The sequence below is a fragment of the Lithobates pipiens genome, unplaced genomic scaffold (genome assembly GCF_037356315.1).
Source record: "Lithobates pipiens isolate NorthernLeopardFrog02 unplaced genomic scaffold, aLitPip1_a1.2 Scaffold_3, whole genome shotgun sequence".
In the NCBI taxonomy this organism is placed as follows: domain Eukaryota; kingdom Metazoa; phylum Chordata; class Amphibia; order Anura; family Ranidae; genus Lithobates; species Lithobates pipiens.
In genome coordinates, this window is record NW_027507790.1 from 259,993,575 (window position 1) to 260,007,967 (window position 14,393).

Here is a 14,393-nt window from a genome sequence, read left to right on the forward strand (position 1 = left end):
GTGTTCCTGGGACGAATAGTGCGGCCCCATCATTGGTTTTTCCGGGAGGAATAGTGCCCCATCATTGGTGTTCCCGGGAGGAATAGTGCTGCCCCATCATTGGTGTTCTCGGGAGGAATAGTGCTGCCCCATCATTTTTGTTCCCAGGAGGAATAGCGCTGCCGCATCATTGGTGTTTCCGAGAGGAATAGTGCTGCCCCATCATTGGTGTTCCTGGGAGGAATAGTGCCCCATCATTGGTGTTCCCGGGAGGAATAGTGCTGCCCCATCATTGGTGTTTCCGAGAGGAATAGTGCTGCCTGATCATTGGTGTTCCCGGGAGGAATAGTGCTGCCCCATCATTGGTGTTCCTGGGAGGAATAGTGCCCCATCATTGGTGTTCCCGGGAGGAATAGTGCTGCCCCATCATTGGTGTTTCCGAGAGGAATAGTGCTGCCTGATCATTGGTGTTCCCGGGAGGAATAGTGCTGCCCCATTATTGGTGTTTTCGGGAGGAATAGTGCTGCCCATCATTGGTGTTCCCGGGAGGAATAGTGCTGCCCCATCATTGGAGTTCCCAGGAGGAATAGCGCTGCCCCATCATTGGAGTTTCCGGGAGGAATAGTGATGCCCCATCATTGGTGTTCCTGGGAGGAATAGTGCTGCCTCATCATTGGTGTTCCCGGGTGGAATAGCGCTGCCCCATCATTGGTATCCCCGGGAGGAATAGTGCTCCCCTATTATTGGTGTTCCCGGGAGGAATAGTGCTCCCCATCATTGGTGTTCCCGGGAGGAATAGTGCTCCCCATCATTGGTGTTCCCGGGAGGAATAGTGCTGCACCATCATTGGTGTTCCCGGGAGGAATAGTGCCCCATCATTGGTGTTCCAGGAAGAAATAGTACCCCATCATTGGTGTTCCCGGGAGGAATAGTGCTGCCCCATCATTGGTGTTCCTGGGACGAATAGTGCGGCCCCATCATTGGTTTTTCCGGGAGGAATAGTGCCCCATCATTGGTGTTCCCGGGAGGAATAGTGCTGCCCCATCATTGGTGTTCCCAGGAGGAATAGCGCTGCCGCATCATTGGTGTTTCCGAGAGGAATAGTGCTGCCCCATCATTGGTGTTCCTGGGAGGAATAGTGCCCCATCATTGGTGTTCCCGGGAGGAATAGTGCTGCCCCATCATTGGTGTTTCCGAGAGGAATAGTGCTGCCTGATCATTGGTGTTCCCGGGAGGAATAGTGCTGCCCCATTATTGGTGTTTTCGGGAGGAATAGTGCTGCCCATCATTGGTGTTCCCGGGAGGAATAGTGCTGCCCCATCATTGGAGTTCCTGGAGGAATAGTGCTGCCCATTGGAGTTCCCGGGAGGAATAGTGCTGCCCCATCATTGGTGTTCCCGGGAGGAATAGTGCTGCCCCATCATTGGAGTTCCTGGAGGAATAGTGCTGCCCCATCATTGGTGTTCCCGGAGGAATAGTGCCCGATCATTGGAGTTCCTGGGAGGAATAGTGCTGCCCCATCATTGGTGCTCCCGGGAGGAATAGTGCTGCCCCATCATTGGTGTTCCTGGAAAGGAATAGTGCTGCCCCATCACTGGTGTTCCCGGGAGGAATAGTGCTGCTCCATCATTGGAGTTCCTGGGAGATATATTGCTGCCCCATCATTGGTGTTAATGGAGAAATAGTGCTGCTCCATCATTGGAGTTCCTGGGAGATATAGTGCTGCCCCATCATTGGTGTTCCCGGAGGAATAGTGCCCCATCATTGGAGCTCACGGGAGGAATAGTACCCGGGCAGCACAGGAATTTTACTCAGGCGGCACATTGGTGTAGTGGGTATCACTCTCACCTAGAAGTAAAAAGGGTCGCTGGTTCTAATCCCAACCAGGACACTACCCGCCTGGAGTTTGCATGTTCTCCCTGTGCCTGCGTGGGTTTCCTCCGGGTACTCCAGTTTCCTCCCACACTCCAAAGACTTGCTGGTAGGTTAATTGGTTTCTGTCCAAAATCGGCCCTAGTATATGAATACGAGTTGGGGACCTTGAATTGTGGGCTCCTTGAGGGTAGGGACCGATGTGAGTGTGCAATGTACAGGGATAAGGACAATTATAGACACTCCCTCAGGTTGAACTGGATGGACTGGTGTCTTTGTTCAACCTTACTAACTATGTAAAATAGTGCTGCCCCATCATTGAAGTTCCCTGGAGGAATAGTGCCCCATAATTTTCATTATTACTTTAAATAAGTTAGATTTTTTTTCACAAAACAACTTCTGCATTTAGCAAATATGCCTGTGCCTGGGTAAATTCCGAAGCAAACAAGCAGAGTACGGCTGCATACAGCAATTCACTTGTATGGAAGGCAGAATGCAGCACCTGCCATGTCATATATTTTGGCTTACCAATCCTTAAATGTGGGTGCATTTTTTTTTTAGGCTTTTCCCCCTATATTTTCACCTGGTGATCTGGCCAGTAACACACTTCCTGTCCTAAGATGACAACGAACCAGAATCAAACAATGGCCATATAGTGGGCCCTACTAAAGAGCTAAGAACTGGCAATGAGGCATCACTACAGGATTCTCCATCAAACTTTTGCCGCGCCAGAGTTGCTTCACCAGCAGAACTAATGTAAATGATCACTACAAACTGATGTTTTTCAAAAGCCATCGTTAGCAGTTAAAGTGGTTCTAAAGGTAGGAGGATTTTTTACTTTAAAATTGTTTTAACCCCTTACATACCACTTTTACCTACAGGTAAGCCTAGAATAAGTCTTACCTGTAGGTACTGGAAATATCTCCTAAACCTGCATGGTTAAGGAGATATTTACCATAAACTCTCGCTCCGACATCATCGGTGCATGCGTACTGAAGAAAGGGCAGGATCGTGCTGTTTTTACAGGGCCCGTGCCGCAACAGTTGGCTCCCGAGCGTATGCGCGGGAGTAACGTCACGCGACTCCGGCCGGTCACAGTCCACGGCCCTGGAAGGAGGAAGGATGAAGAAGGACACGGCCACCAGTGGGGACATTGCGCGCTTTGCTTTTAAGCCCCGTACACAAGATCAGAAATTCTGTCAGCAAAAGTCTGATGAGAGCTTTTGGTCGGAAATTCGAATCGTGTGTAGGCTCCATCGGACTTTTTTTGCTGGCGGAATTTCCGCCAGCAAAAGATTGGGAGCAGGTTCTCTATTTTTCCGACGGCAAAAAATTCAGATCGGAAATTCTGATCGTCTGCAGCAATTCCAACGCGCAAAGTTCCTACGCATGCTCGGAAACAATTTGACGCATGCTCGGAAGCATTGAACTTCATTTTCTCGGCTCGTCGTAGTGTTCGTCACCACGTTCTTGACGGTTGAAAGTTCAGAGAACTTTTGTGTGACCATGTGTATGCAAGCCAAGCTTGAGCAGAATTCCGTTGGAAAAATCTTGGATGAAAACTCAGATCGTGTGTACGGGGCATAACTTTGCAGGGACCAGAAGAGGAAGTAAAATCCATCAGGGTTTACTTCCTCTTTAATGAATTCTCTGCCTTCAGGTAAAAAAAAAAAAAATTTTGTGCAGATCCCCCCCATTATAATAACCTGAGCCTGATCTTGATCCAGTGATGTGCACAAGAGCAGAGGATCTCTCCATTCTCATTGGCTCAGAGACAGCAGAGGGAACCATTGGCTCATGCTGCTGTCAATCACAACCAGAAAGGAGGGAGGGGGCGGGCCGAACCACGCTCTGTGTCTTAATGGGCACACAGTGCGGGGCTCAGGAGCGAGACCCCCAGAGCACAGGGGTACTCAGCAGTGGGAAGGAGCGAGTAGGTGATGGGAGACCCGAGAAGAGGAGGATCCTGCTGCTCTGTGCAAAACCACTACAAAGAGCAACTACAACATGTTTGTTATTTTAATTAAAAAAAAAATATATATTGCATTTACAATCACTTTGGGCCCCATTGACACTTCACAGTTTGGAATCGTGGACATAACAGCCGTGATTCTGCCCGCAAATCTAAATTGCCTGGCAGTCGCTGCACAACAAGTGTTTGGGTGCCATTATCCTTTAATTGGCACACCGAACACAATGCGATTCTGCTGCGATTGTCGCGTGGAAATCACGGCAAACCACACGTTTAAAAATCATGTAGAGCTTGTTGCCCGAAAAAAAGCAGGAGCTTCTTTTCGGGCGACAAATGTGCATAAGGCAGCCTGTTAAAAGGCAAGGGCCATGTAAAATTGCGTGAGAATCGCTCAACCAAAATTGCAAGCGTAGAATGCTTCTCCCCGCCACGTGAAAGTGTGATTGCAGCCTTCAAGTAAATCTTTTTGGGTGGACTGGAAAGTGGGCAGGAGACACATAAAAATTAAAAAAATTGTCAGCCCCGAAAAAGCAGCAGTATGAGAGTTCTATGGCAGCTGAACAGGGTGACAAGCATTGCTATTTTACCTGTGCTTCATTGCAAGAGTAAATCAGTAAAGTACCTACCCTTTGCTTCCCTAGATTATGATCAACCTGTATATACAGGTCTGTGAGTAGGGAACAAGAAGCGGGCAATAGGCTCCTAGGGTTGAGCAGACTTTTTAAAGGAAAAGCATGGCCAAAGAACTTCAATTTGCACTCCTGTGACCCAGATTCAGCTGACAGCAGGCAAAAGCCCGCTGTCAGCTGACATCACAGAGCCAGTCCAGGCTCTGAAAGGATTCTGACAATGTTGGGATCCGCCCTGATGCCTGACTAGCAGCTGACTCAGCCTCCCGATGCACCGCTGAGAGCCTGAGGCAGCTGCTCCCACCCCCTCTCGAGCCGGGTGCTCTGGTGTGTGCTGGAGGGGCAACGCTGAGAGCCGGAGGCATCTGCTCCCACCCCCTCTCGAGCCGGGTGCTCCGGTGTGTGCTGGAGGAGCACAGCGGAGAGCCAGAGGCAGCCGCTCCCCTCCACCCCCTCTCGAGCCGGGTGCTCTAGTGAGTGCTGGAGGAGCACAGCGGAGAGCTGGAGGCAGCTGCTCCCACCTCCTCTCGAGCTGGGTGCTCCGGTGAGTGCTGGAGGGGCAATGCTGAGAGCCGGAGGCAGCCGCTCCACCTCCTTTTGAGCCAGGTGGTCCAGTGAGTGCTGGAGGGGCACAGCGGAGAGCCGGTGACTGATAGTCATTGCTCTGCTCACTAAAGACCCAGAACTGAATGATCAGCTGTCTTTGATCGCTCAGTTCTCGGGGTAGAGGAGGCGGGGGACAGATGCAGCATTGGATTGTTGCTGCATTTACATACCCTATATTACCAATAGTATTGGGACACCTGTCTTTACACGCACATGAACTGTAATGTCATCCCAGTCTTAGTCCGTAGGGTTCAATATGGAGTTGGCCCACCCTTTGCAGCTATAACAGCTTCAAGTGCAAATCCATGCCAAACGACAGGGAGTGCCCAGATACAGACCATTCAGAGGTGATTAGCGATTGGCATGCTGTTTACCAGAGCCAGACAGAAAGCCAAGGCAATTCACACACACAGGATATCATCCCATGCGTGACGTTTTATGAAGCGAACATTAATAACAACATTTTTCTGCAAAATGTGATTATCTATCCGCAGACTCAATTTATGCTTCAGATTGTTAGAGGCAAAACAAGCAATTTAACAAACAAAGCATCTTCTCTCTGTATTCTTGCGTGCAAAAAAAAGAAAAAAGAATTGATCTGTGCATTGTAAGGAGGAAGATATGGTGGATATAGAGTGCCCTCTGCTGACAGGATGGAGTAACACCAAGGGGGGAAGAGGATCATTTCCACCTAGCAACAATCCGTCATCTGTTTACTGAGACGGACCAGTCACCTCCCCATAGGAAGCTGATGGCAGACGCTGCACATCATGCCCTCTGCATTCACTGACATGAAGCAGTAATTGGATTTAGTGCAGTGCACAATATGTATATAGACAAATAATTCCAGGAGGGGAATGTAAAGGACAACGAACGCTCCAGTAGAAGGTCTGCAGATTTATAACAAGTGGAGAAAGGTTTAAATCCTGAATATTCCAGCTGGCCTCCAGAAATATACATGTAAGCCATAAAGAAAAACACTGAAAACCCTCCCCCATCTACATTTCCCATTGCAGACCTCCGGCCTTCTCACTGACCTTGATAGAGAATAATGGCCGTCCTGGAGGAAGCACTGAGCCGGGTCCAGCCATTATTCTCTATGGATGGGCTTGTATGGTCAGACACAACATTCACCTGGATCTATATGGTGAGAAGGAAAGCCAATCTGAGGTCTGATCAGGAGAAGGAGTGAGTGTGAGGTGTGTGTGAGTGCGTGTGTGTGGGGGGGGCTGTGTGTGTGTGTGTGGGGGGGGGGGTGTGTGTGTGTGTGTGTGGGGGGGGGGTGTGCATGGGGAGGTGGGGGGTGGGGGTAGGTGCGCGAGTGTGTGTGTTTTGGGGGGTGCGCGTATGTGTGTGGGTGTTTTTTTGTGAGATGGGTGTGTGTGTGTGTGTGGGGGGGGGGGTGCGTGTGCATGTGTGTGTGTGTGGGGGGTGCATGTGTGGGGGGTGTGTGTGTGTGTGGGGCGTGGGGTGTGAGTGTGTGTATCTTGGGGGTGTGTGTGTGGGGGGGTGTGGGGTGTGAGTGTGCATGTGGGGGGGGGTGTATCTTGGGGGTGTGTGTGGGGGGGGGGTGTGAGGGTGTGTGTGGGGGTGCCCACTTCACTCTGCTGCACCCAATCTCTGCATGCTCCCATACGGTTATCAGACTACATTTTTCCTGCACCTATTCTTGGCATCCAATTCTCTGCCGCAGCTATTTTATGAACACTCCTATCCTGTTCTGTGCCCACTCCTCTATGCTGCACCCATTCTCTGCAGTCTGCCATCATGTTCTCTGCCCACTTCTCTCTGCATCCTGCCATCATGTTCTCTGCCCACTTCTCTCTGCATCCTGCCATCATGTTCTCTGCCCACTTCTCTCTGCATCCTGCCATCATGTTCTCTGCCACACCTTTTCTCTGCACCCATCTTTCCTGTTCTCTGTCCAGTTCTCTCTGCTGCACCCATTCTCTTCACCATGCCAACCTCTTCTCTGCCGCTCGTATTTTCTCCTATTTTCTACACGCTCATATCCTGTCCCCACTGCTCTATGCTGCACCCATTCTCTGCCCACTTCTCTCTGCATCCTGCCAGCCTGTTCTCTACCACACCTATTCTCTGCAGTCGCTTTTCCTGTTCTCTGCCCACTTCTCTCTGCTGCACACATTCTTGGCATCCTCCAATCCCCTTCCCTGCCCCTTCATACAATATTACAGCAGCCCTTCTAAAATATACTAAAACCTTCATTGCAAGAGTAAATCAGTAAAGTACCTACCCTTTGCTTCCCTAGATTGTGATCAATCTCTATATACAGGTTTGTGAGTAGGGGACAAGAAGCGGGCATTAGGCTCCTAGGGTTGAGCAGACCTTTTAAAGGAAAAGCATGGCCAAAGAACTTCAATTTGCACTCCTCTGACCCAGATTCAGCTGACAGCGGGCAAAAGCCCGCTGTCAGCTGATATCACAGAACCAGTCCAGGCTCTGAAAGGATCCCTACAATGTTGGGATCTGCCCTGATACCTGACCGGCAGCTGACTCAGCCTTCCAGAGCACCGCTGAGAGCCAAAGGCAGCTGCTCCCACCGCCTCTCGAGCCGGGTGCTCCAGTGAGTGCTGGAGGGGCACCGCTGAGAGCCGGTGACCGATAGTCATTGCTCTGCTCACTAAAGACCCAGAACTGAATGATCAGCTGTCTTTGATCGCGCAGTTCTCGGTGTAGAGGAGGCAGGGGACAGATGCAGCATTGGATTGGTGCTGCATCTACAAATCCTATATTACCAAAAGTATTGGGACACCTGTCTTTACACGCATATGAACTGTAATGGCATTCCAATCTTAGTCGGTAGGGTTCAATATTGAGTTGCCTGACCCTTTGCAGCTATAACAGCTTCAACTCTTCTGGGAAGGCCGTCCACAAGGTTTAGGAGTGTGTCTAGGGTAATGTTTGACCATTCTTCCAGAAGAGCATTTGTGAGGTCAGGCACTGATGTTGGACAAGAAGGCCTGGCTCACAGTCTCCCGTCCAATTCATCCCAAAGGTGTTCTATCAGACTCTGTGCAGGCTTGTCAAGTTCCTCCACCCCAAACTCGCTTAGAGTCGTGACCTCAACACCTTTGGGTTGAATTAGAGCGGAGACTGCGAGCCAGGCCTTCTTGTCCAACATCAGTGCCTGACCTCACAAATGCAATTCTGGAAAAATGGTCAAACATTCCCATAGACACACTCCTAAACCCTGTGGACAGCCTTCCCAGAAGAGTTGAAGCTATTATGGCTGCAAAGGGCGGGCCAACTCACCAGGTTCAAATCCCATGGGGGTAACGGTGGATGCACCGGAGGGACTACCCCCTGAATGAAGGTACTCACTATGGAGTGCGATGCCAGGGGTCATTGGAAAAAGACAGCTAAGGCTGAGATTTGCCCTTTGATGGTACTTAATTCCAATCTCTGGTCCACTCCCTGCTGGAGAAACAGCAGGATCCTGGATATGGAAAAGGAACGCGGATGCCACCCTTTCTCCTCACACATGGAGATGTAGGCCTTCCAGGTATGATGGTATATCTTCTGAGAAGAAGATTTCCGTGCCCTCAACATAGTTGGAATCACCGAGTCCGAAAGACCCCGGTTCCTCAACACCTGGCTATCAATAGCCATGCCGTTAAAGCCAGCAATGGCAAAGCAGGATGGAAAATTGGATCTTGAGATAGGAGGTCCTCTCACAACGGCAGTCGCCAGGGAGCATCTGCCAAAAGACGTACCAGGTCTGCGTACCAAGGACGCTAAGGCCAATCTGGGGCAACCAGTATTACTGGGATCCCCTCGGCTTCCACTCTGCGAAGCAGACGTGGCAACAGTTTCAGTGGAGGAAAGGCGTAAATCAGCTGGTACTGATCCCACGGAGCCACCAGCGCGTCTGACGTGTCTGCCCACGGATCTCTTGTCCTGGACACGAATCTTGGCACCTTCTGATTGAGTCGAGAGGCCAGTAGATCCACATCTGGTGTCCCTCACTTCAGGCACAGCAGCTTGAATGTCTCCAGATGCAATGCCCATTCTCCTGGGTCCAGCATCTGTCGACTCAGATAGTCTGCCTGCCAGTTCTCCACCCGCAGAATGTAAATGGCCGACAGGGCCGGTACATGTCGCTGTGCCCACTGAAGTATGTGAGCGACCTCCCGAGCAGAGGCTGAGCTTCTTGTTCCCCCGTGGTGATTTACGTACACCAAAGCCGTGGCGTTGTCCGACTGTATCCTGATCGGATGCCCTTGAAAACTCACCGACCATGTGTGGAGACACAGCCTGATCGCTCTCAATTCGAGCAGATTGATCGGAAACTCGGATTCTTTCGTCGACCAGAGGCCCTGAGCCGACTGAACCCCCATCACTCCATCCCAGCTGGATAGACTGGCGTCCGTAGTGATCACCGTCCATTTCAGAGGAAGGAACGATTTGCAGGACTGAATTACCGGGGACCTCAACCACCAGATCAGAAAGTCCCTGACCAACTGGCTCACCTGGACCTGTCGATCCAGGGACAACGGATATTTGTCCTATTTTAACAAGATCTCCTTCTGCAGCACTTTGGTGTGGAACTGGGCATAGGGCACTGCCTCGAAGGAGGCTACCATGAGTCCCAGTACTCGCATGCAAAACCGGAGCGCATGCAAACCGGTGCTGAGAGTCTGCAATTTGTCTGAAGGGAGAAAAACTCTTGCTTCCCTGGAGTCCAACAGCAAACCTAGGTACTCCAGATGCTGGGTCGGTACAATCACCGACTTCTTTAGGTTCAACAGCCACCCAAATTCTTGCAGGGTCTGCATGGTGATTGCCACATCCTCCTCTTATTCTGAGGCGGAAAAGATGCTCTCAGGAGGCGATAGGGCCTGTCGGCGAACCCGGGGATACGGGTATGCTGGAAGGGAAGAATCTGTTTGGCGGCCAAGAGAGAAACTATCTTGTAGCCTGTGGAAATCAGATCGCAGACCCATTGGTCGAATAACCGGGAGGACCACCGGGCTGCAAACTCCCAAAGGCGACCCCCCCACAGAGACCTGGGTGGGGGGAAAACCTTCATGCGGTAGCACTTTTATTCGTAGGCTTGCGGTTCCAGGGACATTTTTGACCGTCCGTGGGCGTCCTGTTGGGCTGGGGACGTCTCGTCGCAGCTCCGAGCAGATGAAAAAGCCACTTGTGAGCGGAAAAAGAGGGCCCTTGCCTACGGCATGGCTCCTTAGCTTTCCTGGCCTTTGGGGGTAGTGTACTCTTACCACCAGTGGCATTTTTAATAATGTCATCCAACGAGGCTCCAAAGAGCCGGTCGCCAAGGAAAGGAAGGTCCATCAGGGCTTTTTTGGATGCCTGGTCAGCAGACCAGCATTTCAGCCAAATCAGGCGCCTCAGCACCACAGCTGACACTGAAGCCCTGGATAACAGAGGGAGAGTATCCAGGGCCGCGTCACAGATGTACTTAAGGCCTTGCACTAGTTGGTCTGCTAGTTCCACGCAGACAGGGGAAGCCTGCTGCTCTCCCAATTTGCGGTGCAAAAGTTTTGCCCACTCAGTCAGTGTCTACGACACCAGTGCGGATGCCAGTACAGGTTGCACGGCTGACCCCACAACCGTAAACAAGGAACGAGCCACCGCCTCGGCCTTCCTGTCCGTGGGATCCTTGAATGCAGGAGTCCCCTCAACCGGGATCGTGGTTACTTTATTTAACCTGGATACTGGGGGGTCCACAACCGGAGGAGCCGACTGTTTGAGAAGGCTTTCCTCAAAGGGGTAACGCACCGCCATGTATTTGGGGACCAAAAAGGTCCGTTGTGGGCGACCCCATTCCTTGAAAATGAACTTGTCAAAATAAGTCAGATACGGGAACACCTTAGGTGAACGTGCTGGCTTGCGGGACCCAAAAGGGACCGGTACATCAGCAGATGGATCCACTGGCTCCTGAATCTTCAGGGTATCACGCACAGCTGTGATAAGTGCTCCAACAAGCGCTTTGTCATGCACGGACCTGGACGGGGACTCATCCTCACTGTCCGAACGGTCCTGGTCAGCGTCATCTGACAAGACAGAGCAGGGGTCACTGGCCTCAGCAGGACACCGACTCTGCGTCAGAGCTCTCCCCAGAGGACGGGGGGCTTTTTAGCACCTTTCTTCCCACGCACCGCCTCTATCTTGGCAACAAACGAATTAAGGACCGCCGTCAGGGTGTCCATAGGGACCGTGCAGTCCGCAGGTGACCCAGTTGCAATTGCCCGGATTTCGGGGGAACAAACACCAGTTTCTGAAGCCATGCTTACCCTACCCCGTCTGCCACCTGAAGGGGACTTAGCACAGTGACAGTCTCACCCTCCTTGCTGCCGCTGACTGAGGGGTTCTAACCCACCGGACTCACCTCCCTGAGGAGTTTTGCGCTGTTTTACAGCAGTGCCTGTAGATCCTTAGATGCAGAGGGCCAAAGCTGTGTCGGTGGCAGTCCGTCAGCACGATCAGTGAACGATCGTTGAGTGATTTGAAACATGTGTCCAGATTACACAGAAAGCCTCTCAGCGCGCTGTGATGACAAAACGGGAAGGTGAGGGCACGGGAGCTGCTGCTAGAGCACAAAAAACGTGGCCCAGCTTCTAGAAAATGGCCACCAGAGTTCTGAATAGGGAATCAACGGGAAAATGGTCGCCTGAAGCCCAGAAGCATGCTGTCCCTTGTCCACAGTGAAAATGGCCGCCAGCCAGCGCCAAGAGAGGCAGAAAGAAAACATGTGGCAGACACAGCGCTGCACCAACACAGGGGCAAACCTCACAGGCACCCTCCGGGATTAAAGCACACAGGACCCAGGCACCCCAGCACAGCCAGAACCCAGGTGAGAGTCCAGGGCACACACACACCGCTCAGTACATGTACAGCCCCCCCCCCCCCGTGAGGGGGGAAAAGAGGGGAGTTAGGGACAGGGGAGAGAAGAGAGGAGGCCCCCAAATCGACATCCCAGGGAATGCCCAGCTGCTTAACCCTGCCGAGACAGGGAGAGCTGTACTTACCAGTTCTGAAGAGCTGGGAGACATTCCATTGTAGCCAACTCCTGATCAGTACAGGGAAGTCTACTGGCCCGGCATACTGTGACGCAGACATCAGTAGCCCGGTCATATGTATGTCCTGGAGCATAAAAGCTCACCGACCACCTCAGGAGCTGAGGTATGTCATGGCCTGCCGAGCCGTAGACCTGCACATGCAGCGACCTGCACATGCTTGATGGCCGGACTGGGGAGACTACAAGGATAAGTGAACCAGCCTGTCACCCAGCCGGCTGTTGATAGATCACAGGATCATTCATCTTGCGCAAAAAAGCCAAGCTTCTGCATCAAAAAAACACGGACCTGCCGGGTTCCTAGGAGTATCTCCCTCACTAGGCAAAATAAAACTGAGGCTGTTGGGCAGACTGTGGGGATTGTAGCCTAAGGGACCGCCCCCCTGGGTGGAACAAAAAATTCTGAAATGTTGTATTACAACTTTGCCTAGTAATCTCCAGCGATAGGGCTGACAACCCATTTTGTTACAGAAAGGAGCTGTGTCGGTCGGTGAATATAAGAAAAATATATATATATATGACATTTGGGGGTTCCAAGTAATTTTATAGCAAAAAAAAAATATAGGGATTTTAACTTGTAAACAGCAAATGTCAGAAATAGGCTTAGTCATGAAAGGGATAAACATTGTAACAATTTGTAAAAGGAATAGACTTCTGTGTGTAAATGAAGAAAGTTTAACCACTTAAAGCGGAGTTCCGCCGTTTTTTTTTTTTTAAAAGCCAGCAGCTACAAATACTGCAGCTGCTGACTTTTAAAATAAGGACACTTACCCGCCCTTACCTCGTCTCTCGGGTGCTGCCGCCGCCATCTTGGGTATGGGAATCAGGAAGTGGAGCCTTTCGGCTTCATTTCCCGGTTCCCTACTGCGCATGCGCGAGTCGCGCTGCGCACGAAAGGATGGTCCCGCTGCCTCTGGGATCTGTGGGTTTCCCAGCAGGCAGCGGGGGACTTTTCGGAAAGGGGCGTATATTCTGCAGATAGCTATGCCGGAAGTGGGTGCAGATACCTGTACTGTACAGGTACCTACACCCCCCTCCCCCCTGAAAGGTACCAATTGTGGCGCCGGAGGGGGGGGGGATTCCAATGAGTGGAAGGTCCACTTTAGGGTGGACCTCCGCTTTAAATACTAATCCTTTTTCTGACATTTGTTGTATATATTTTTTTTAGTAGAGACCCTGGAGAATAAAATGGTGGTTGTTGCAATATTTTAAACCTTTTTCTGACATTTGTTGGTTTCAAGTTAAAATAATTTTTTTGCTAGAAAATGACTTAGAACCCCCAAACATTATATATATATATATATATATATATATATATATATATATATATATATATATATATATATATATATATATATATATATATATATATATTAGTACAGACCCTAGAGAATAAAATGGTGGTTGTTGCAATATTTTATGTTGAACTGTGTTCGTGTAGCGGTCTTTCAAATGCAATTTTTTGGGGGGAAAAGTTAGCACAATATTATTGTGTATAATGTGAAAGATTTTATGTCCCGAGAATCGTGATCTTTTTATTTTAAGCAAAAATAAATAAAAAATTGTGATTCTCATTTTGGCCAGAATCGAGCAGCTCTAGTGTAAAGGTAGGTGTCACAATTCTTTTGGTAATATAGAGTGGGTAAGTATGAGTATTTTTTGTAGAAGCCCACACTAAGGCACAAGGATCAGTTCAGTGGCTTTTTTTGCAATCAGTGGTGTGTTTATATTATATAATATATATATATATATATATATATATTTTTTTTTTTTACAAACCTTTGTTCCAGCAAGGCTCTGCCTCTACAGAACACTATTTGTGAAAATGCCCAAGTCTTTTTTTTCTTTTTATGGAATTCACCTGGCTACATAATTGCAGCCAGAGACAGGTGCATTCCTGGGGTGGATCAGAGGCTCTGGAATGGATATGTAAAAAGCCTGGGTGGTGTATAAAGCCCATACAAGCAGAGCCCCATCTCCCCTCCGCTACAAGCAGATGTGACGTGTGCCCCCAATAAAAAAAAAAAAAACTACAGACCTGTTTTGGTTAACAAGAGATTGTCCAGATGTCGATCTCCCACTCCGAGGATGTATGTGATGACGCAGTATCCCGCTGAAAGGAAGAATACCGTGTAATGAGACAAGGACTGCAACTATTAACAAGGCGCACAAATAGCGGTGGTCGGCTTTTTCCAGAAGGCAAAACAATCCCTGATTAGTACAATGTCATTTTCCTCCCCTGTCCTACTTATAACACACAAGGATCGGCACATTC

General features: G+C 50.1%; 1 protein-coding gene across 2 annotated transcripts in view; it reads right to left on the bottom strand.

The window, feature by feature from the left end:
- PIK3C3 (phosphatidylinositol 3-kinase catalytic subunit type 3) overlaps positions 1 to 14,393 on the bottom strand; it is a 352,843-nt gene that overhangs the window by 154,427 nt on the left and 184,023 nt on the right. For both annotated transcript variants that reach the window (XM_077463088.1, XM_077463087.1), the window contains one exon: positions 14,157 to 14,231. In XM_077463088.1, the coding sequence (XP_077319214.1) occupies positions 14,157 to 14,231 (75 nt within the window). The remainder of the gene's footprint in view (positions 1 to 14,156; positions 14,232 to 14,393) is intronic.